The 22,654-nt window shown below is 39.3% G+C and overlaps 1 protein-coding gene across 1 annotated transcript in view; it reads left to right on the forward strand.

Annotated features, from left to right (window-relative positions):
* Window positions 1-22,654, forward strand: part of Hivep1 (human immunodeficiency virus type I enhancer binding protein 1) — a 121,612-nt gene that overhangs the window by 4,033 nt on the left and 94,925 nt on the right. The window contains exon 2 of the mRNA XM_013036504.1: window positions 2,586-2,725. Coding sequence (XP_012891958.1) covers window positions 2,686-2,725 — 40 coding nt within the window. The 5' untranslated portion in view covers window positions 2,586-2,685. The remainder of the gene's footprint in view (window positions 1-2,585; window positions 2,726-22,654) is intronic.

Below are 22,654 nucleotides of genomic sequence, written 5' to 3' on the forward strand. Positions count from 1 at the left end.
GATCCAGCCTGCCTCACTCAGATGCGTGCTGCGGGGAGGATGGACGGGTGGCGAGGGAGACCAGGCCTCGGCTCCGCAACCTCCCGGCTTTGTGGCTTTTTTTTTTTTTTTTCTCTTCTTCCTTCCTCCCTTTTGGTTCTTAGCTCCAAGTGCTTATTTACTCCTGACCACCTGGGTAGTTTCTTTCCGGGTTGCGAGTGTGCGCCAGCAGCTGTTGGGCCGGGGGCGGTGGGTGGGGGGGACTGGGGTTTGCCTTGGAGGGGGGGTCAGGTTGGGGAAAGGATTTGGGTGGCTTGGAGAGGGGAGGGGAGGGGAGGGGGGCGTTTGCGGAGCTGGGGTGAGGAGGAGTCTCCCCTGATCTCGTCCTCCTCCTCCGCCTCCTCCGCTTCCCCTCTCTCCTCCTCTAGCTTCCCGCATCCACTCTGAGCTCCTTCCCGAGCTGGCACTTCCATCCCCCCCCCCCTTCTGGCATGCAAAGCGCTTTGTTCAGTGCAGCGTTGCAGAGGGGTTTTCCCAGGCTCCGCCCTCCACATTCATTCATGGTTTTTTTTTTTCCTCCTTGCAACTGTCTTTCCGCTTTTTTGATCGTGTCCCTGGGTTTGCTCTATGTAGTATTTATTTCTTTCCCGTAAGGAACCAGTGGATCGCTCGTCTTAGTCTGTAGTGCTGTTGTCTCTGAAAAATACCCACCTCTCTCCTCCCCCCCCCCATGGGCCTGAACGCGGGATGGACAGCTGAGGACGGTGGGTGGGCTGTGAGCGAGGTTGCAGAAAGCTGTTAAGAGACTGGGAATTTGCATATTTTACATTTAGGCTCGGGATCCGGTGGCGATCACATGGTTGGATTACCATCTGAGTTCACGCTTTAAAAACTTAGCCATATCGTGGTGTGTCCCATTTAATAAAGCTTTAACCGGGAACGGAGCTAAGCATGCCTACGATTTATTTGGCTCTCGTGCCTCTGAATTCTCGGTGGAACCAGAACCTTCCTGAATCCGATGGTACAGAGAATTGAGGAGACCTATCTTTTATGGCTCGTTTAGTAAGATGCCACGTGAAATAAATGGCCCTGATGGTCACAATTCATACCCTTCGCTAGTGCAGTTAAAAATGGGGGACAGGGGGTCGCTTGTGCTATTCCACCAGAGAAACTACCAGGAGCAAAACACTTGACGTTAATTGAGGCTCTTTCCCCTATTTCTTAGCTAAAAGGAAACCTTTCTCTTAAGAATATTAGCTACATTCTTTTCCACAGCGTTTCAGTTAAGGGGAATGAGTATATCAACATTGTTGTGTGACAGGCAAAGTATTTACATTGTTATTAGTTTTATAACAACCTTCTTAGGTGGATAATGTTTCCTACATTTACAGTTGGGAAATCGGATCTTAAGGGATGTTAAGTACCTTGACCTAGGCCACACAGTATGGGGTAAAGCCTGACCTTGACCCCAGTTTGGTTAGACTAAAGCATGTAGTCATGACTGGCTGTGCTAGGCCTCCTCTTGAAAAGCAAAAAAAAAGCTTCTTTGAAGCAAAGAACAACTGATCATGGAGTGCCATATTTTTTAGTTACTAATCTTAGGTTTCTTAAACTACTCTCCAAACTTTGGTCTCAGTTCTTGTTAGGATTAAATTAGAGAATAAATAGTAGGTGCTTATTACTTGTACTGCAATATACAAGAGCACGTTTAAACAAAACATTCCTATCCCATTCTGTTGTGTGATTAAACACTGTTTTGGGTATAGTATCCATATTTTCTTAATGGACTTTTCTTATCTACTTTGTTGCAGTAAGCTAAAACTAAAATTCTGGCTCTGGGATCCTTGGGAGAATCTAGTAGAATAAAAGATCAGGGTGGCCACTTTGGGGGAGATAGGGGATTAGGGTTTTGATAATTATTTTGGCATAGCGTATATTCAGATCACTTTTTAAAAAGTAGTGGTCAAGGCAGATTAGTTATGCTGCAGTAACAAATAACCCTCAAACACCAGTGGCATTAAATAAACAAGGGCTGGTGGGTTTTTTGTTTATGCAGCAAGATCATGTGTTTGTGGGAGTGGAATTCTATTGTCCTATTTGATGTCTGAGCACGGAGTGCTCTGGGAGTGGTCTTACTGTGATCCCTGTAGCCCTACTATGTGTCTTGAAGGGAGGATTGCAGTGACTGCAGAACAGCTACCATAGCAACTTCACATTAATTGAATCAACTGTGGAATAAGATGTCTGAGGCATCTGCCCTCATGAATGGGCAGATGGAGCACGTACAACAATTCTTTTGTAGTCTCCATCTATCCACTAACTGTTCCTGCTAATAGTAGTTTTAAAACAGTGCCTTCCTTCTGTCTTGTTTGATAAAGATAAATTGAATTTTTTTCCTGTTTTCTTAATGAGAAGGCCCAAATACTGACAAAATAACCTGTTCTATATTTATTTAAAATTTAGTAATGTTTTGCAGTACCTAGGGCTTTTTTTTCCCCCTTTGAGTTTAGGGTCAAGCTATGCTAAACTCTAAATTTTGAAGTACTTTTTTCTCTTGATTGAAGGTGGTCAAATATGTTTCTTGTTTTATTTTTTCCTTTTTACAGCACATGGATTAACTGATGTACACTGAGTTTATGGAGCCATCTTTTCGTGACCTGCTCTTTCTAAGTTTTCTAAGAAGAAAAAGCTCCTGAGCCCAAGAAGATGCCTCGAACAAAACAGATCCATCCTAGAAATCTACGAGGTAAGGCCATCTGTCTTCAGTAAAAATAAGACATACAAAAAAGAAATCTTTTAATAAACTACAACTTTGAAGTCAGAAATGGTATGTTGGTTACTTACTGTTTTGCTGGGGACTTGGCTTAAATGGTTGAGGATTTGCTTAAAATGAGCGGTGTGTCCGCTTCAGCACTGCAACAGTCAAACATGGCTAGCTCGTTTTCTTCAGTTCCATTTGCCCTAGGCTGTTCTTGTCTCTTAGGAGATAAAAGTATATTTTAAAAGAATTAGTTGTGTTTGATGAAGTTAGAATCTTTCCCAACCCATCATTGGATATTGAAAGCTAAGAATGAATTTTTCTTAACAAGAACCTTATTGGGATCAAGGAAATCTAAAATGAATGGTTGATAACTTTTCCCAACTGGATCACCGTGAACCTTATGTATGTGTTTCATTGCCCCTTCTTCCTTTATATCTTTAAAAAATCAAACTCTGACCTCATGCATTCTAGGGAAGGGCTCTACTATTTAGCCACATCTCCTCCCCACCCATACTTTTTTTTTTGAGATTTATTTATGTACTACTCTATAATTTAGATTAGTAAGATGAGTTATAGTTGACATATACCTAGAAATTTACTTGCAGAACCTAGAAGAGACTAGCTTCTACATATACGCATATAGACATACACATATATGTATATAATATGTGTTTATACACAGACATACATATGCATATGTATATATGTATATACATATGTATATATGTTATATATGTATGTACACATGTATATACATATATATGCATCCATGTCTATAGGTATACGTATATGTATGTATATGTACAGATACATGTATATACATACAATGCACATAGATTTCATACTAAGACTGTATTTTATCTTAACTGTAAACAGATACTTTAATATTAGGAAAGTAAGCATAATTTAGTTTATTGTGTTAGAAGATTTGTATTCTTCTAATGTGTTTTGCCCACTGGGAATAACAGTTATTTTTTACATTTAACTCAAGCAGATGAGAACGTACCAGTGTTAGTCAAAGAATTTTTAGTGGAATAAAGTATTTTACATAGTATAGTCTGAATCATTTAACAACAGAGCTACATAATGAGAAGGTACTGTTAGGGGCCTTCATTGCACAAACATACAATATATCTACATAAACCCAGATGGTCTAGCCTACCACACATTTAGCTGTATGGTCTAGCCTAGTGCTGCTAGGCTGTAGACCTGCTGTGTGTTACTATGCTAAACATGGAGGCATTTGTAACACATGGTAAGCATAATTGTATCCAGACACAGAAAAGGTAGAGTAAAAATGCAGTCTAAAAGATTAAAAATGGTATACTGTCCAGACACGTACTGTGAGTAGGAGTTGCAGTGCTGGAAGTTACTTTGGGTGAGTGGATGAGAGAAGTAGGGTAACTGAATGCCTAGGGCGTTGCTTCAGTACTGCTGTCGGCTTCTCTAACAGCACTGCACACTGAGGCTACACTCATATAGTTTTTTTTTTCTTTTCTTCAAGAGTAAATTAACCTTGGCTGACTAAGGTTATGTTTTTTTACTTGATAAACTAAGCACAAAATTTAAGAACCTTTTTGACTCAGATAATGCTTAGCTTAAAATGAAGATCCATTGTACTGCTCTACAGAAGTAGTTTTTATGTTCTTATTCTCTTTTTTTTTTTTTGGTCGATCATGGGGCTTGAACTCTGGGCTTGGGCGTTGTCCCTGAGCATTTCAGCTCAAGGCCAGTGCTCTACCACTTGAACTACAGTGCCACTTCCAGTTTCCTAGTGGTTTATTGGAGATAAGAGTCTCACGGACTTTCCTGCCTGTGCTGGCTTTGAACCACAACTCTCAGATCTCAGCCTCCTGAGTAACTAGGATTACAGGTGTGAGCCACTGGTGCCTGGCTTATGTCCTTATTCTCTTAAGTCATTTTCTATTTTCTATTTTCCTTGTTAATTTTTTTTTCTTAAACATTCAGAACCACACACGTTATTAGCTTTGGCCCTGGGAGGATCAAGAGTTCAGGGCCCATCTTATACCTTCATATATTGTCCTGCTAGCAGCTGTTCAAGAACAGTGACATGCTGTTCCTTCTGGGAACAGCAGTGCTTTCCCCTGGAATCTGTTCTGAAGAACCTGCCTCTGCTTTTTTGTAGTTGTTTTGTTCTCCCAGTTTGGGGGTTTGAAGTTAAGGCTTTACTCTTGATACTGGTGTTCAGCCATTGAGTCACACCTCTAGTCCTGGATTTTACTGATTATTTTTTATGATAAAGTCTTGTTTCTTGACCACGCATGTGCATAGACCACCCATTTTAGGCTTCCCATTGTAGCTAAGATCAGAAATGTGAAATGTCCTGTGAAATCTCATGTTCTGCCTGGGCTAGGTGGACTTTGCAGTTCTTCCCATCTTAGCCTCCCTCACAGCTTGGGGTAACAGGTGTGCACCGTTGCACTCAGCTATGGATTGAGTATGGGTCTGTCAGATTTTTCTTCTGAAACTGGCCTTGAACCTTCTTCGTCCTCCTGATGTTGGTATCTCAAGTAGCTTGGATTATAGGTGTGAGCCACTGGCATCAAGCTAATAGTTTATTTTTAAATAAGTACAGGGATTAAGCTCTGAAATAATGATGAAAAACTATAGCATAGTAAATACATAAGCCAGTACATGCTCAGTTATTATCAGTATCTAGCATATTTCATACATTATTGTATGTTCTTTATGGTTACATTACTGGCAGTGTAGTGTTTGTTTTAGCCAACATTATCATACCCATGTGCATGATGCTTTGTGCTACAGTGTTACTAGGCATTAGGAGCTTTTTAGCTTCATTAAATTCTTCTTTTTCATTTATTTATTGTTATTGTAAAGGTGATATACAGAGGGATTGCAGTTATATAAGTCAGATAAACTATATTTTGCTTGGACAGTGTCACTCCTCTCCCTCTCTCCCAGTTTTTCCCTCCCATCTCCACCCACAATTTGTAGAGTGCATTTTCAACATAGTATCTAGTGAGCACCACAGCTACATTTGTTCACCCTTTGTCCTCTGTGTTCCCTCCCCCCTTACCCTCCCAAGGACAGATAAATGAACACACAAGATAAACAAAAACAATGGCAAAGAACAAACACCTCTTATTTCCATTTCCTGGAGTTCATTTTGAAAAGTTATTTTATATGATCAGATGCACATAAGTTATTGCACCTATGTGATCCTTTCCAAAGAATATCCTCCTTTGGTCTCTATGTGAATGCCTAGAGACCTGTATAATTTATCATGTCCCAGTGTATTTTTTTTCTTTTACCATCCAGTGTGTTTACTTGTGGTATTAATGGTACATTCTAGTTAACACATATGAGGGAAATCATGCAACCTATGTTTCTTTGGGTCTGGCTTACTTTGATTAATAAAATTTTTCCCCCTTACAAGTGGTATAATATCTTTCTTTCTGATGGATGAATAGAATTCCATTGTGTATATTTACCACATTTTTCTTGATCCACTGAGGGGCATCTGGGTTGATTCCATATCATGGCAATGGTAAACAGTGTTGCAGGGAACATGCTTGTGCTGGTAGCTTTAGTGTGGCCTGGTTTGTATAATAAGGCCACTGTCATATATGTGGCTTATTGGTTCCTGAAACCTAGTTATGCAGTGCATGACTGCATTTATTACCATTAGAGGAAGAAATACTTGAAGCACAATGCATACATGTTAAGGAATAATTTAAAATGTTTCTTGGACAGATAAATCTGGCCAGATGTGATGCTATAAGGTGGCATTGGGAGATTTGGTCAGCTTCACAACCTGTTTGAATCTGGAAGCAGTGTTTGTTTCCCACCTAAAAAAAAAGCATTAGTACTCTTGGTGACAGAGGTAAAGGCCTTGGGCCCAAATTGGAACTGCTGATTTTTTTAACCAATGTTTAATGAGATGGGATTTAGAGAGAGATTATTCAGTGTAGTATTTCAGTCTGATTTTTCAGTCATATCAAAAATGCCTGTCTCTGTCACTTAGAATATGAACTTAATAAAGAAGGGCCCTTTTCTCTCAGTGCCTACTGCTCAAGTGAGCATTTGTATCTCTGATCCCTTCTTTTAAGGTTTCTCCATCTAGAGGGAGCACCCTGTTCTAATTTTCCTTGTCCTAGCTAGCTGATGGTGGCTCAGACATTCGCCAGTGTATATCAACAGTCCTAGAGTCTTGATGTTTTAATTTAGGATTTATCAATTGTACAATGATGTAAAAGCAATACACATCCAGTAGATACTTCAGATTTAGACAATTTCCCAGGATAATGATTTTTTATCCTATCCAGTCTTTTTTTAAATTTCCCTTTCATATTTTATTTATTTTTGTTCATTTGTGAATAGACAAGTTTTTTTACCCATAAGCTACACCCCCAGACCCCTTTCTTATTTTCTATCTTTTAATTCACTGTGCTGAAATTCTAATATGTTTTACCAATTCTATTCCTATCCAGTCTTGATGCTGGGTGGGAGCAGGGAAGAAGTCCCTCAGCCCTTGATCATGAGAGCAACAGCTGACCTGCCCCTGTGTGCTGTGTTGCCAAGCTAGGATGGTTGTAGGTTAGGATTCAATTTAGGATGTTTTCACTTCAGAATAGACTAATGGGACATAAATCATAAGTCAGGGTGCCATTTTCACATTGATCTGGAAATAGTAGTCATTGCATCAAATAGTAAACATATATCCTATAAAATATTCTTTTCCAAAATTACGAGTTTTCTAAGAAGATCTGAAATATTTGGGTTCTAGTCCATCATAGTTGCCTAAGGTGGGCTCTTACTACTAAAGAAAGGTCAGAGTATATATGTACATGAGGCAGCAAGAGACACAAAGAAGCCATGTTGGTAGGTCCTGAGGGAGGGGGCTTTCTGATGGGGCATAGGGTAGACTTCTGGAGAGGTGATCTGAGCCATGTTAGTTCACCCAGCAGGCTAAATGAGAAGAACCTTCCAATTCCAGCGGGGAAAGACATAAAGGAGAAAGAACTAAGCTGGAGTGCCTTCAACGGACCAATTTCTCCCTACCTTCTGAAGTACACTAGGATGCTGTTCTTGGGAAGAGTTTGGGGTGAAAGCAGCCTAATCACAGCCTACTTATAAGCATATTTTATATCTCACTGTGACAGTTTGGATATTGTACTGAGCTTTTATGATCCTCTGTATCAGCTTACAGAAGACATCTCTCTTTTTTTTTTTTTTTTTTTGTCGGTCGTGGGGCTTGAACTCTGGGCCTGGGCGCTGTCCCTCAGCTCTTCAGCTCAAGGCGAGCGCTCTACCACTTGAGCTACAGCGCCACTTCTGGTTTTCTGGTGGTTTATTGGAGATAGGAGTCTCACAGTCTCTCCTGCCCGGGCTGGCTTTGAACCTCGATCCTCAGATCTCAGCCTCCTGAGTAGCTAGGATTACAGGCGTGAGCCACCAGCGCCCTGCTCAGAAGACATCTCTTATACAAAGTAGATATGGAATGAAGAGAAAGGAACTCACAACCAGACCAGGAGTCCCTGCCTAGCTAGGGTATGCTACTGTGTGATTGCTGAACTCACTTGGCTTCTTTGGACTACAATCTGTATTTGTCTTGAATTTGATATTCCATAGTAAAAGATTAACACCTTAAACAAATCTCAGATTATATGTGTATGATGCTTTCATGCCAGTTTTCACTGAGGTTAATGTGTTGTCATGGGTTTCCCCAGAGAAGTCTCTCTGGACTGCGATGAGGTCAGTACCAAGGCATGAGCTCCCACACATGGCCCTGGGGCATTGGCAAGAGAGATGTGCTGTGTTGCTTGCTGATTTTTCATCTGGGGAAGGATCATCCCTCCCACCTTCATAGGTCTTTACTTGGACTCTTAGATAATGCAGTCGAGGGGATTATGGTCCAGTCTTCTTAAGAGAAAGGGCTTTCTTTTTTGGGGCCAAAACAGTCATTATCATGAGTATGTTTCAAAGCTTTGGAGAAAAGAAATGAGGTCTTACCTCCTTTTTTGTGGGGTTTTTTTTTTTTTTTGTATCTGGGCCAAAGGTTTCAAAGTTTCATCTACTTTAAGATTGGAAGTCATTGTAGGAAACACTAAGTCTTAACCTTTTGCAAGATATTTTTTGAGATTTGGTGGCTGTTTTTTTATGTGTATTGGCTGACTACATTTGGCTTTGAACACACTGCAAGAAAACCCTCTTCCTCCCCTATGAGCCCACTTACTATGGTGTGAGAGATGACCCATGGGGGTGATCAGGTTATGAATACCAGTGGCACCTGACTTTATGGATGGCCACACATTACAAGATGGAGTTCAGCATTCCAAGTTTGGCAAGAGGGATGTTGCAGTTCAGCTTTCTTTTGTGTCTGATGAGTAGCCATTTGCCATTCCAAGAGTTCAGGAGGCAAATTCAGCCTTTCTGTGCCTTCTTTCTTTCTGGAAGATACCTCTTACCCCTCACCTTCTTGTGTGGGAATAGCTTTCCCAAAGACTTATTTATTTTTTTTCTCCCCTTATCTCTTCTCCCTCCCTCTGCAAATCCACAGCAGACCCCCATTGCTGTATGATGTGTGTCTCGTTGCACTTACAGTATTGCATCCTAATTGTTCTTCATGGATCTATCATCTCTGTCAACTATATCAGAAGATACTATTTTGGTCATCTGTGTTCCACAGAGGAATATTTGAATGTGTTCACTTTTTAGTAAACTGGAGGGTTAAGATGATTTGTACTCATGAAATTTATTATACTTTTGAAGCTTGGTAGGAAATGCTTCTTCTGATACTTGGAAGTTTCTGATTAAGAAACTTGTAGTAAAACAAAATTTTAATCAACTGAGCAGTTAACCAAGTGGTAATTCTTAACTTAGGTTGAATTCTTTTTTTTTTTTTTTTCCTTTTTGGTGAGTCATGGGTCTTGAACTCTGGGCCTGAGTGCTGTCCCTCAGCTCTTCAGCTCAAGGCTAGCGCTCTACCACTTGAGCTACAGCACCATTTCTGGTTTTCTGGTAGTTTATTGGAGATAAGAGTTTCACAGACTTTCCTGCCCGGGGGCTGGCTTTGAACCGTGATCCTCAGATCTCAGCCTCCTGAGTAGCTAGGATTACAGGTATGAGCCACCGGCGCCTGGCTTAGGTTGAATTCTTAACTATGGGATTCATAAAATTTATGCATTTAGTATATTTAGTAGGAATGAAGCTGAAGAGTTTGGCCTCATGTTAGAACTGCCATGCTGTGTGGTCTTGGATGAACATGGAATGACAGTTTCTTGCCTGTAAAGCCCAGATAGTGGGTATGAACAGATAATACAGCAACTGCAGGCATTTGCCCAAATGATGGCCATGGGGAAAACACTCAGGACGAGCGCTGTTACTTCCCTCAAATTCTGCTCTTTGTGTCATACTCTGGTTGTATGTGCTTCATGTATAGAGGCACTCTTTCACTGTGCTTTATGCAGCACAGAGATAGCAGAATTTCTGCTCATTTATTGGTTCTCCCACCCTCTTTTCTCATCCCGGATCTGGAAGAGGGAGGTCAGGGCAGAAAATAATGTGGAAAGGAAAATCCATGCTCAGTGTGCCACCTCTTTGATTTTTCTATTGAACTTCATTCAGACTTTACCTTTTAAAAAAAATGTTATTTTTTGACATGTTAAATGAGGTTACATTGAACATCTGTCTTTTCCATCTAATTCTCAGGAAACTGATTGTGAGCTCTTCTGTTTTATTTTACTGAACTGTTGTAAAATATGTTGACTTCTTAGATCATTCAGGATCTAAGTAAAGTGTTCTATTTAAATTCTGAGTGGGTGTCCCCTCTTTTGTCCCCTGCCCCACTTCTGGGTGAGACAAGGGAAACCCAATCTGATTTTCAGGATTTGTCTGACTGGGATGCATGCTTTCATTTGCTTTCAGTTTATTGGGTTTCTATAAAGTCTTCTACCATGAATATATAATCTATATACTTGTTCATATAGCGAGTATCTTTTTGAGCTTTTAAGAATATGTGCAATTTTGATGAATGTTGCATGGAAGTCTAGCTGTTTTTACATTATGCTTCACATAGGAATCTTCGGGCAGCCATCCCATGCTGACAGCTTTATGATTTGAGAGATCAGAAATTTTGTAAGGAAAATAGCCCCATAGCTTATTTTTAAGAAGTTCTATAGATGACTATAGTTAAAAGGATATAAATAATAATTTAAAGAATAGATTTTTCTGATTTTGGTGGAAAAGCCATTGATGTTATAGCTGACATTATTTATGATGTTGGACTAGGATAAAAATTGAGAATAGATTTAAGAAGATAGCAAACCACTGTTTTGTTTTTTTTGTAGATAATTACTTTTCAGCTCATGATGAGAGCTTATTTGATGCCTTTGGAATGCTTATTAACATTAGCAAAATACATTTTTCTCCTTGAAAGCAAATATAAAATATAATAATATGATTAACCAGAGTAATGATTTTATTTAGAACATCTTTGTACAAAATATGCTCTGATGGGGTATAATTTTATCTTGCTGTAGAGTACGAAAATGAATAATATGCATAAAACCTCCTATCATATACAAATACTTTTAACCTCCAGAGTTAGAATGTAGTAATTTGAACATGTCTGGAATAAACTTGGTTCTTGTGTTATTTATAAAATGTTTTATGAATAAATTAAGTGCCTTTTTATTAATATTTAGTATTTTCAAACATTTTTGTATTTTCAAATATTTTTGCAGTATTCTTCTGTGGACTAACTAGTGATACCATTCTGCATATTAATAGCAATGCTCTTTTGCATATTAATAACAAACCAGTTATAAAACATGCCACTATGTTGCATTGTTTATTAAGCAGAAAAAGTTACAACCAAATGTGGTCTTTTTCACTTAGTATTCAAATTATTCTTATGAAGGAAATGCTTTTCTTTTTATTGCTTAAAATTATCTTCTTTAAAAAAAAATATTGTAAAGATGCTGTACCAGAGGGGTTACAGTTATGTGAGTAAGGTAATGAGTATATTTCTTGTCAAACATTATCCCCTCCTTTGTTTTTCTCCTACTATTGCTTCCCACCCATTCCCTCCCCCATTCCTCCCCTCCCCCCCCCTTGCCAGAAGTTGTAAAGTTCCTTTCCAAAATAGTGTCTTGTGAGTATCATTGTTTCAATGGGTCATCTTGTGTCCTTGTTTCAGCATTTTGTTATTCCCCTTCCCCTCCCCAAATTAGATAAATATATATACAAGGTGCAGGGTACCAAAATCAAATACAGTGACAACAGGGGATATACCACAGGGGGAAGAACATACACATGATTTACTTTTTAAATGTATTTTTTAGCAGCATTATTGTGAAAAGTTTTGAGAAGGTCCTTAGAGATTTTCTATGACAAATTCATTCTAGAAAGTACTCAAAGATTCTACTGCTGTGCAAAATGTATTAAAAATACAAAACATCACAAAGTTGTTGAGATACCATCTAACTATAATTACTGTATAATTAACTTCAAAGTCCCTGAGCATGATATGGAAACATGGTAGTATAACAGTTATACCTTTCTGATTGATACAAAGCAAACTTCTATGGTGCTTAGTTATTTCTTTGTCTCAATGGTTAGAGTATGAGTTTAACCAAAATACTAATATTTTTGAAGTATACTTACATTTACTTATTATCCAACCCTTCCAGATTTGCCAGTGTAACAAAAAATAAGACAATAGTTTCACTAGTCAAATAAAAGTAGGCTAAGCATACAATTAGGGCAGTGTGTGATCCGATAAAAATAAATGAAAAAGAAGGCTGACACATTGAGACCTGGAAGGTGGCTGCCCAGGGCCAGCAGGGCACCAGGGCAAGCTCTGTGGTAGCCCCCATGTATCTCCTACCTGAGTTATAGTGTGTATGTGTGGGAGAACTTTGGAGGTTGGTTGTTTCATTCAGCCTTCTTTACTGAAGAAATTAAGGTAGATGGAGAATGTGTATGTGAAACTCTAGGAGCAGCTTATTTGTATCTTGATGGAGATAGCACATGTGTAGTGTTCTTTCCAGCTTGTTTTTGTATAGAAAAAAAGATGATACTCTTTCTCAATCTTCAGCTTCAGGACTCAAGCAATTTTCCTGCCTCATCCCTGTTAGCAGTTGAAAGGAGAGATGATACCACCTTGCCTGATTTGAAAATCTATCTATCTATCTATCTATCTATCTATCTATCTATCTATCTATCTATCTATCTATCTATCTATCTATCTATCTGTCTATCTACTATTGCCAGTCCTGGGGCTTGAACTCAGGGCTTGGACATTGCCCCTGAGCTTCTTTGTGCTCAAGGCTAGTGCTCTACCAGTTGAGCCATATCTTTCCTTCTGTCTTTTTGGTGGTTAATTGCAGTTAAGAGTCTCAGGGACTTTCCTGCTCAGACTGGCTTGGAGCCACAAACCTCAGATCTTGGCCTCCTGAGTAGTTAGGATTACTAGTGTGGAGCCACTGGTGCCTGCTTTTAGGTAGTTTTAATAAGTGTTAAGAAGATCTACCCTTTCATGGGCCCCTTTATCAGGCGTACTCAGTGTTTTTTACATGTTTGATAATGAGACTATTACTGCAATTCCCATTTTGTACACAGGAGAGTGAAGCTCACAGACTGTGCCTACCCAGGGTCATACAGCTGCAGGCTCCAGCTCCCAGCCACCACGTTATGCTCACACTTGTTTGATAGCATTGAGGGCTGGGAGCTCTTTCCTCATAATCAAGGCTGCAAATGCTCCCCAGTTAAGAACAACACACATGGTGATTGAGTAGGTTACAATTAGAAGGATGTTTTTTTTTTTCCCTTTTAAGTCTAAGAGTTGAAAATCTTTAGAGTTGTGTTTGTATATACCACTCCAAGTTGTATTTGCTAGCACAAACAGCCAAGGGAATTTCCAAGCTCTTCACAAAAATGCTCTGGTCCATTAAAGATGTTTGCTTACATGATTTGCTTAGTTAGGTGCAGTTGAAATGAAGATGTCTTATTTAAAATGGAGAAGAGTATACATTAAAGTAGGTCCTTGGTATCCATAGGTGTGCCATGGAAAACCTCTATTGAGGAAAATGCAGATATGCACAGGATGTACTTGAATATTCCTTATAGTGGCCCCATTCTTTCTGCATAGCCTCCTTCTCCTCTCCCTCTCTCTTTCTCTTTTTCCCTCTCTCTCTCTCCCTTTCTCTTCCCCCTTTTCCCTCTCCTACCCCACCTCCTTTTTTTCCCCCCCTTTTTTTTGCCTGGGTCAAGCTGGACCACATTTTCCCTATGTATACTTCCCATGTGACTGGAATGACAGGTATACAATACTATACCTGGTTATTGGTTGAGATGGATTCACCACGTTTTTGTTCAGGCTGGCCTCTCATTGTTACCCTTCTAATAATCTGTCTCCTGAGTAGTTGGTAACACAGGTATGAGCCACAGCGCCTGGGCTGAGCAGTGGTTTTGAGATGCATTTTTAAAAAAATTGTAAAAAAATGCATTGTTTTGATACTGGTTTTAATGGGAAGGATCGTGTGGAAATGACCATTGGCTTACTTTTCAATGAACTTTGAAACTTACAGGATCAGAAGGGAACATAAGACTTCTTAGATTTGATGATATAGTTTGTGTTTGGAAATGATAAAATTACTAAGTTTTATATTGCTAGGTAGATGTACTATTTAAAGAAGATATATCAGAGCCCAGGTACTACATTGTAAGAAACTTCAAAGTAAAAGATGCCTTCTATGGATGGTCAGTATGATTTATTGACATCCAGGAAATAGAGTAACATGTAAAAAGAATTGAGATAATGTTTTCAATTTTTTTTCAGTTCAGAAAACAATCATGTATATAAAAAAGAAAATAAAAGAGTAATATTGATAACTTTAGTTTCTTTATGAACAGAACATACAGAGCTATTGCTCGGCTCATAATTTACTCTTTATTCTAAATAGCTGTGCTTCTACGGCAGGGATCAGAAAAATAGTCTGTTGGCCAAATCCAGTCTCCTCCTGTTTCTATAAATAAAGTTTTATTGACTCATACCTATGTTCACTTTATATGTGGCTGTTTCCATGCAGCAGGGGTGAAGCTGAGTAGTTAAATATGGCTGACAGCTGAAAATATTTACTCTTCAAAATAGAGACTTGGTTTTTATTTATGAACCCTTTTATGCGGGGGAATAAATATGAATGCCCATCTTTCTATGGAGGTTGCTGTGGGAATGAATTATGGGGAAGCCTAGAGCCGCTGATTTAGTATGTTGAGAGTCTGCTGCCTGCTGGGCGTTTTCAGAAAATTCCCTCTTGTGTGGGAGCAAGGGGTTCTAAAGAGGAGAGAGAACTGCTCTTGATCTTCTGATGCCAAGATCATGGTCTCCACCCAAAAGGCCTTGCTTGCTGGTGAGTCAGCTCTTCTAGAGTACTATTCTTCTACCTGTGTTGTCTTCATTGGTCATCTATGTATTCAACTTAGTTGTACAAAAATACTGAAAGCATGTATATGCATATTTTCAGCATGTACATCAAACACCTTGTAAAGACTTATTTTTCACCAAAGGGTAAAAAGAGTATTTTCATTTCTCTCTCTCTCTCTCTCTCCCTCTCCTTAAGTGGGTTTGATTCAGAACCTTGTCCTTGCTACCACTTAAGCCACTCTTCCAGTCCCTTTTGCTTTATTTTTCAGGTAGGTTCTCACACTTTCTGGTGCTGGCACCTGATTATAATCTTCCTGCCTTGGCCTCCCATGGCTGGGATTACAGGCATATGACCTACCACCCCCAGGTTGTTTCTTGAGATAGGCTCTCACTAACTTCTGCCTGCTTGAGTCTCAACCCAGGATCCTTCTGTCTTCACCTCCCTCTAGAGGATTACAAGTGTGTCTCGCCATGCCTGGCCCCCAAACACTTTCTGAGAAGTGAACCCTAAGAGGAAGTTTTTCCTCTATGACTGAGAACTGGGTTTTAAGCATGAGACCAGATCATATGTATAGTTGCTGCCAGCACAGCAATTACTGTCTTTCTGTGGTTTTGAGGTAGTGAGATGGGAGTTGGTAGAGAAAATGATAGTTTTGTGTTCAGGTTTTGTTTGCTTCCTTTTGCCTAAGTTTAAGTATGTAGGTTTAAGGATAAGCTCAAATAAGTTTGTGATAACTATTTGAGTAATTTGATGAATGGCTTTGGAAAGCCATATGAATTCTCCTCAGACATGTTGAATCATCAGCCTCTTTATTTTCATACCTGCCAGGGTCAACATGGGGCTAAAAATAAAATGAGAATCGTTAATTTACCATGTTTCTCTTCTCAGCTACTGGAAGAGGTTTGATAGGAAGAAGATCTAGTTGTCATGGAGTACAAAGGCCCACATTGCTCACTACTGCTCTGAAGCCCATGTCTGCCCTTGTGTGGCCCAGCTGTCTGTGATGTGATGGACATATTTGTAGAGTTTAGCAGCATGGCCCTGTTCTCTAGAAAATTTATAGTTGAGGACATAAAAGACCATAATGGCATACATGTGAAAGTCCGGGCAGCTGTGCAAATATTGATTGAGTGAACGTAGAAGTAAATATTTCACTAACATAACAGCAAAGGGATTGCATGCATTCTTTGGCTTTCTAGACATGGATAGTTTTAAGTTCATCTGCTCTGCGTTGATGGAATTAATGCCAGATACTCGATGAGTTACACGTTCCTCATCCATATAGTACCTAGAGGGGCTAGAGTTTGCATGAGGGTCGTACTTGGTGATCGGCTCTTCCATGCAGTACCTTTTCAGTCTCAGAGAGAAGCTACTGATTCACTCATATTACTGTATACTCTATTTCTTCCCAGCTTTATAAGACATAAAGAACAGGCAATAAAAGTCATTCAGTGTAAGTGGGCAATTCAGTGATGCTTGGTAAATTTACCGAGGTGGTCAGCTTTTTTTTGAACCACAATCTAGTTTTAGAACATGTCTTCATCCCTTGAATTGCCTTGAGCTGATTTGCAGTGCGTCCTAGCTCTCAATCCCAGCTAAGGCAACACTTGGTCTGCTTTCTGGCTTTTTATTGCCTTTTCTGGATATTCACTTACTGTTTTTCTCAGTGTGTTTGAGGCTCATCGATATTGTAGCATGTGTCAGGATCTTCATTACATCTTTTGGTAATTTTCATCTTTGACTTTCTATTTACTGCTTCTTTCCACCCCCTCCCCCCAACACAGTTTCAATTATATTTATGTAGCTAATGCTGACCAGTCACTTTTTTTTCTGCTTATGTGGTGCTGAGGAATTGAACCCAGGGCCTCATGCATGCAAGGCAAGCACTCTACCACTGAGCCACCTCCCCAGCCCTTCATTACATCTTTTATATAACTATACCGCGTTGTCTTTGTCTGTTCCTGACTGGATGGGCATTGGAGTTGGGCAGTTTGAACAGTGTTGATCTGGGCAGATCTCTTCAAGTCTACAGTTGGGTGGAGCATTTGAAACCCCAGTTTTAGGTCTACTTAGTTGATAATTTCTTTTTTTTTTTTTGGTCGGTCATGGGGCTTGAAATCTGGGCCTGGGTGCTGTCCCTCAGCTCTTCAGCTCAAGGCTAGCCTTCCACCATTTGAGCCACAGTCCCACTTCGGGTTTTCTGAGTGGCTTATTGGAGATAAGAGTCTCATGGACTTTCCTGCCCAGGCTGGCTTTGAACCGTGATCCTCAGATCTCAGCCTCCTGAGGAGCTAGGATTAAAGGCATGAGCCACCAGCGCCTGGCAATGTCTATTTTATGTGATATTACCAGAGAGACTCCAGCTGTCTTAGGTTATTGTTTTCTGTACATTTCCTGACTTTCTTCTTTGAACTTGTTTTCTTCTTAATTTAATGGACCTATATTATATCTCTTATGGACAGTGCACTGTGGATATGGTTATATGTAGTAGTGTTTAGGTCCATCATATTTATATAATTGTTGTTTGCATTCTTATCGCCATTTTGCTATTTTCTAGTGACATCATGCTTTTTTTCTTTGACCTCATTTATTGCCTTATTTTACTGTAAATTTTGACTTTTTAATTATTCTTTTGAATAATTTCCTACATGTATGCTCTAGACTAGTAATAGTTGAACTTGAGTAAATGACAGAGACTTTGTTCCAAACCACCACCACCACTACCACCATCACCGTCACTGTCACCGTCACCATCATCATCATCATCATCATCATCATCATCATCATCATCATCATCTGTGATAGAATCTTGCTCTGTGGTCCAGGTTGTCCTCTCAGCCCTAAAGTCCTGAGATTACAGATGTGCATCATGGTGCCAGGCTCTCTCCCTTGCTTTTATGTCATTATTATTTATTTTTGATCCCTATGTATTATAAAGCCAGTTATGCTTTATATGTTTTATATTTGTTCCTCAGACTGAGAAAATTCCATTAAGCCATCTTCAAGTATAATGATTCTTTCTGGTTTCAACTCAGAGATGATTTTGATGTCCTCTGTTAGTTCTTTTATTTCCATTTGATTCTCTTTGTAATGATTTCTCTTTCTTGAGATTCTTTTACTTGTTATTTTAAGTTCTGTTCCCCACCTTGTCCAGCCCCTGCAGGGCTGTAGATTGAACCCAGGGCTTCATACATGTTAGACATACTACCTTGTCTAAGGAGCTTCATCTTGTCTTTTTGTTTGTATTTTGTTTTTGAGATACAGTCGTGCTCACTCTTTCCTGGATGGCCTTGAACTTGTGATCCTCCTGAGTTCAGCCTCCCAAGTAGCTGGAATTATAGGCATATGTCACCACACCTTTTTTTGTTGTTGTTGTTTTAAATAATTCTTTAATCATGTTCTTCCCTGGATGGCCTTGAACTTGTGATCCTCCTGAGTTCAGCCTCCCAAGTAGCTGGAATTATAGGCATATGTCACCACACCTTTTTTTTTTAAATAATTCTTTAATCATGTTCAGTTTTAAGTTTTTACCAATTAAATACAGTATCCAGGACACCAGAGACAACTTTCATCATCTATTTTTTTCTTTCTGAGCACAAGCCACCTTTCTTGTTTCTCTTCATCTCTTCAAATTTTTGTCGGATAGTCTACATTTTAGGGAACAGATTATGGCAATTTGTGAGTCTTACTCTCTTGTGTACTTATTTTTGTTTCTTTAACGACTTGTCTGGACCAAATATGAGGGCTGTTGTTGTTCCCGTTATGTGGCTGTTCATGTCTCAGCTTAAGTTTTTTGTTTTCTGTTTTACTTTATTTTTTTTCTTTTAAAACCTGGCTTCCCTGAGGTTACTATATAGTTTTGTGTTCAGGTAAAAATGAGTCTATAGAGATGCTACGCTTTTCTGATTGGTCTGTGTAGGCAGTGAGCACTTTCACATCTCCAGCTTGTACTTCATTGATCATGCTCCCAGTCCTAGACTGTCTGGCCCGGCAGTAGCAGTGGACTTGCTGGTTTGCCAGCCTGTCCTTCTCATTTAGACTATGGCAGTGACTGAGCTGGGTGGGGTAAGGGGTCATGAACAGCCCCAGGGAAGAATGCTTAGAGCCTCCTGTTCTGCTGGCCTTCACTGAAGTTCTGTACTTTCCATAAAGGGATTTCTCTCAGTGTATGGATGTCTTGAGTGCAGACACTGGTTGTTTTTGGCAATTTTGTATGGCTTCAAGATTATTCTAAGAAAAGGACTTGTGACTTCCATCACTGTCCTGGAGTATGAGAACATCAACTTGCCCAGTGCATTTTAATCTGCTACTTACTAAAGTTGGAGAAGCACATGAAGCTGCAGAAAATCTACTTGTCATAGAAAAGATAAAAGTAATGTGAAAGATTTGAAGAGGTAACTGAATATAATAAGTGCGAATATACCACTCAATAAGTTTGTGGTCGGGTAGGGATAGAGTTTGGATAAATTTTTACCTCCAGGTCTTTTACTTTGTTATTTTGTTTGTTAAATTTCTCCTTTATAACATATTCTTGATATTTTATACAGTAATTGAAACATACAATGTATTTTTCTCAGCTTATAGTTTGGTGAATAGACTTTCCTGATAGCCAAACATTCCCACTATTCTGTAGTAATTTCCTCTCTAAAGTCTAAATTTCCTGTGTAAGTGATGATGAAAGTTGATACCGATGCTTTATTTTGAGTGAACACATGTATGATTGTCTGGAGGAAGGGTCTGTGTGGGAAAGCAAGTGTATGGAGAGTGAGTGTGGTCAGGCCATATTTGGAAGGAAGAAACCAAAGCCTCTAAGAGGGATTATCAGAGTTTACAGAGAAGTGGCCTGGGGTCTTGTTGGACCACAGTCTGCTTTGCTCAACTGCATGCTCTGTCTCAGCTAAGTGAGTTAATATGGAGGAAATGGTAACGTTGGTTGCATAGTCTTCTGTAGGAATCCACGCTGGGATTCCTACAAGCTTTAGAACTGAGAAGTTAATAATTCCTTTTTTCTTTTCTATTTATCTCTTGTAGCGTACTTCTTTTTCCAGAACATTGTATACTGATTTTTTTAAATGAAATTGTTATGATTAACATTCCGGACATTGGCTATTCCTTAGAAGTCTTTAATTTTCTTCTAAAGAATATGTTTGTTGCCGGTAGCGTCAGTCTGGTATAATGCATGAACATAAAGTACTTGGATAGGTGCAAGTGTCACATTGTGGGAGGTAGACATTGAGAGAATCAGGATTCAGAGCTCACTGATCTTAACGTGAAAACAGGAAGTGTCTGGTTGTGGGTAAAGGTCATAAGGGAGTCAGTGGAATGGGTGGTGTCCTGCCTGGATGAGCTCTGATTTAGCAGCTCATATCTACCAGTCGTAGACATGATGCAGATTTCATAAACATTGACAGGTCTATTAACACCTGAATTTGTTACAGAGGTCAGTGTAGCATTGCAGTATGTGTGTTATGTCTGGATCTTGTATCTCCATTGAACACTGATATAAAAGTGTCTTTTGAGTCAGGTATATAACAGATTAATAACAATGATGATTTTTATTTCTTTAAAACTCTTAACTTTATAATACTTTTGGCAATGAAATTACTGTCCATGAAAGAATGTTCAAATAATTGTATTAGATGAGGCAGAAGCTTGGACTTTTTAAAAAATCCTTTGTAGCACTGACAATTTTTTCTGGTATACTTAGCAAATATTTGATAAACAGCTCGGTAGGGCACTGTGTCTTGTGCCTGCCGAGCGCTGTGGAGGATACCAGAGTGAGTGACTGGTATACCTCTTTTACCTCAGTATCCTTTCAGCTCACTGGGACAGATAATCGCAACAATACGTTCAAATGACAAGTACTCTGGAGTGATCAAACCTGCTGGGAGAGACTGGAGAGGAGTTCAGATTCCATGTGGACCTCCTTCCCAAGCCCAAGTAGTATTTGTACTTCCTATGTCTATATTGAACTAGTTCTCCAACTCCCACTTCATAACACCTGTGCATATGTTTATAATTTCCCCTCATTGTGGCTATCAGAAAAACAGAAGAGTTCAGAGGGTGGCAGGTTTAGTTAAGGAGCTTACCTTGGACGAGTGGGATAGCTTCTCAGTTTGTGAGCTGGACCCGGCTGCGGGATGCTGCATGTAGCATCTGACATCCCACAAATACAAGATGGCAGTGAAAACAGATAAAATAACGTGATAATCTGGGCTGACAACATGTTAGATTTCAGAAAAATACCATTTGTGTGAGCCAAGTGCTTAGTACCAAATGTATGAAGAGCTACTGACACCTCATGGATGTGGATATTATTAATTTTTGTTACGGAAAATATGTATGCATATGTATCTAGCTTACGTATGGATTAGTCTTTACACATGGATCTAAGTTTGGCTAAAATTGATCATGAGTTTAATCTGTGAAAGTGATAGCTCTTCATTGTATTCCCAAATTATTCAGTAGGTGTCCTGATTTGCTCCCTACTTTTGTGACAGGCCTTCCTATAAAGGAAAATAAGGAAACTTTTCTTTTTTTGTTGGTCATGGGGCTTGAACTCTGGGCCTGGGTGCTATCCCTCAGCTCTTCAGCACAAGGTGAACGCTTTACCACTTGAGCCACAGCACCACTTCTGGTTTCTGAGTAGTTTATTGGAGATCAGAGTCTCACAGACTTTCCTGCCTGGGCTGGCTTTGAACTGGGATCCTCAGATCTCAGCCTCCTGAGTAGCTAGGATTACAGGCGTGAGCCACCGGCGCTCAGTAAGGAAACATTTTAAAAGGCATTAAAACAGCATTTTTCACCTAAATCTACATGTACTACTGCTTTGGGAAGAAATTACAGTTATACTTCTCTATTTCGGTAAGATATGAACAGTTCAAAGAAGTCAAGACTTGTTGATAGGTGATTCTAGATAAGTGGAATTTCAGTGAAAATTTACATATTTTACATTTTGCTCTTCACATGTCCCATTCTCTGGGCCTGAACAAATATCAGCATAGTTGGTGGTTTTTATAATCTTTTCAAAGTGAATCTTAAATTCTAACATTTGCAATATTAGAATGATTTTTACTCCCACATAAACACACTCATGTAAATAGATGTTTTACACATGATGTTGGTATTAATAGAGCTGATGTGTAGAGGACATGCACCCTCAAGGTAACATAAATTTTATAGCATGGCTATATAGAGAGCTAAGATGTAGCAAGTAGGAGATGCAGAAGAAGGAGAAGTATCTTAGAGCTCTGGAGAGGTTGCATTCTCAGGTTTGGAGAATTAAGACTCAGAATAAGAAGCCTGCCAGATATAAAAGATAGAAAATATCAGTTTTGCATAGGTCCCATGGTTTCCCTTATTTGCAATATCTAGTATATGTACGAGTCAAGCGGAAAAGGTCAGATAACGTGATGTCAGGAAAATGAACCCTTAGATATGTATTTTAATGTTTTTTCTTTCATACATGTGTTCCTAACGCATTTATAAGATTATCTCTTTGTTG

This window comes from Dipodomys ordii, unplaced genomic scaffold (assembly GCF_000151885.1).
Source record: "Dipodomys ordii isolate 6190 unplaced genomic scaffold, Dord_2.0 Scaffold296, whole genome shotgun sequence".
Taxonomy (NCBI): domain Eukaryota; kingdom Metazoa; phylum Chordata; class Mammalia; order Rodentia; family Heteromyidae; genus Dipodomys; species Dipodomys ordii.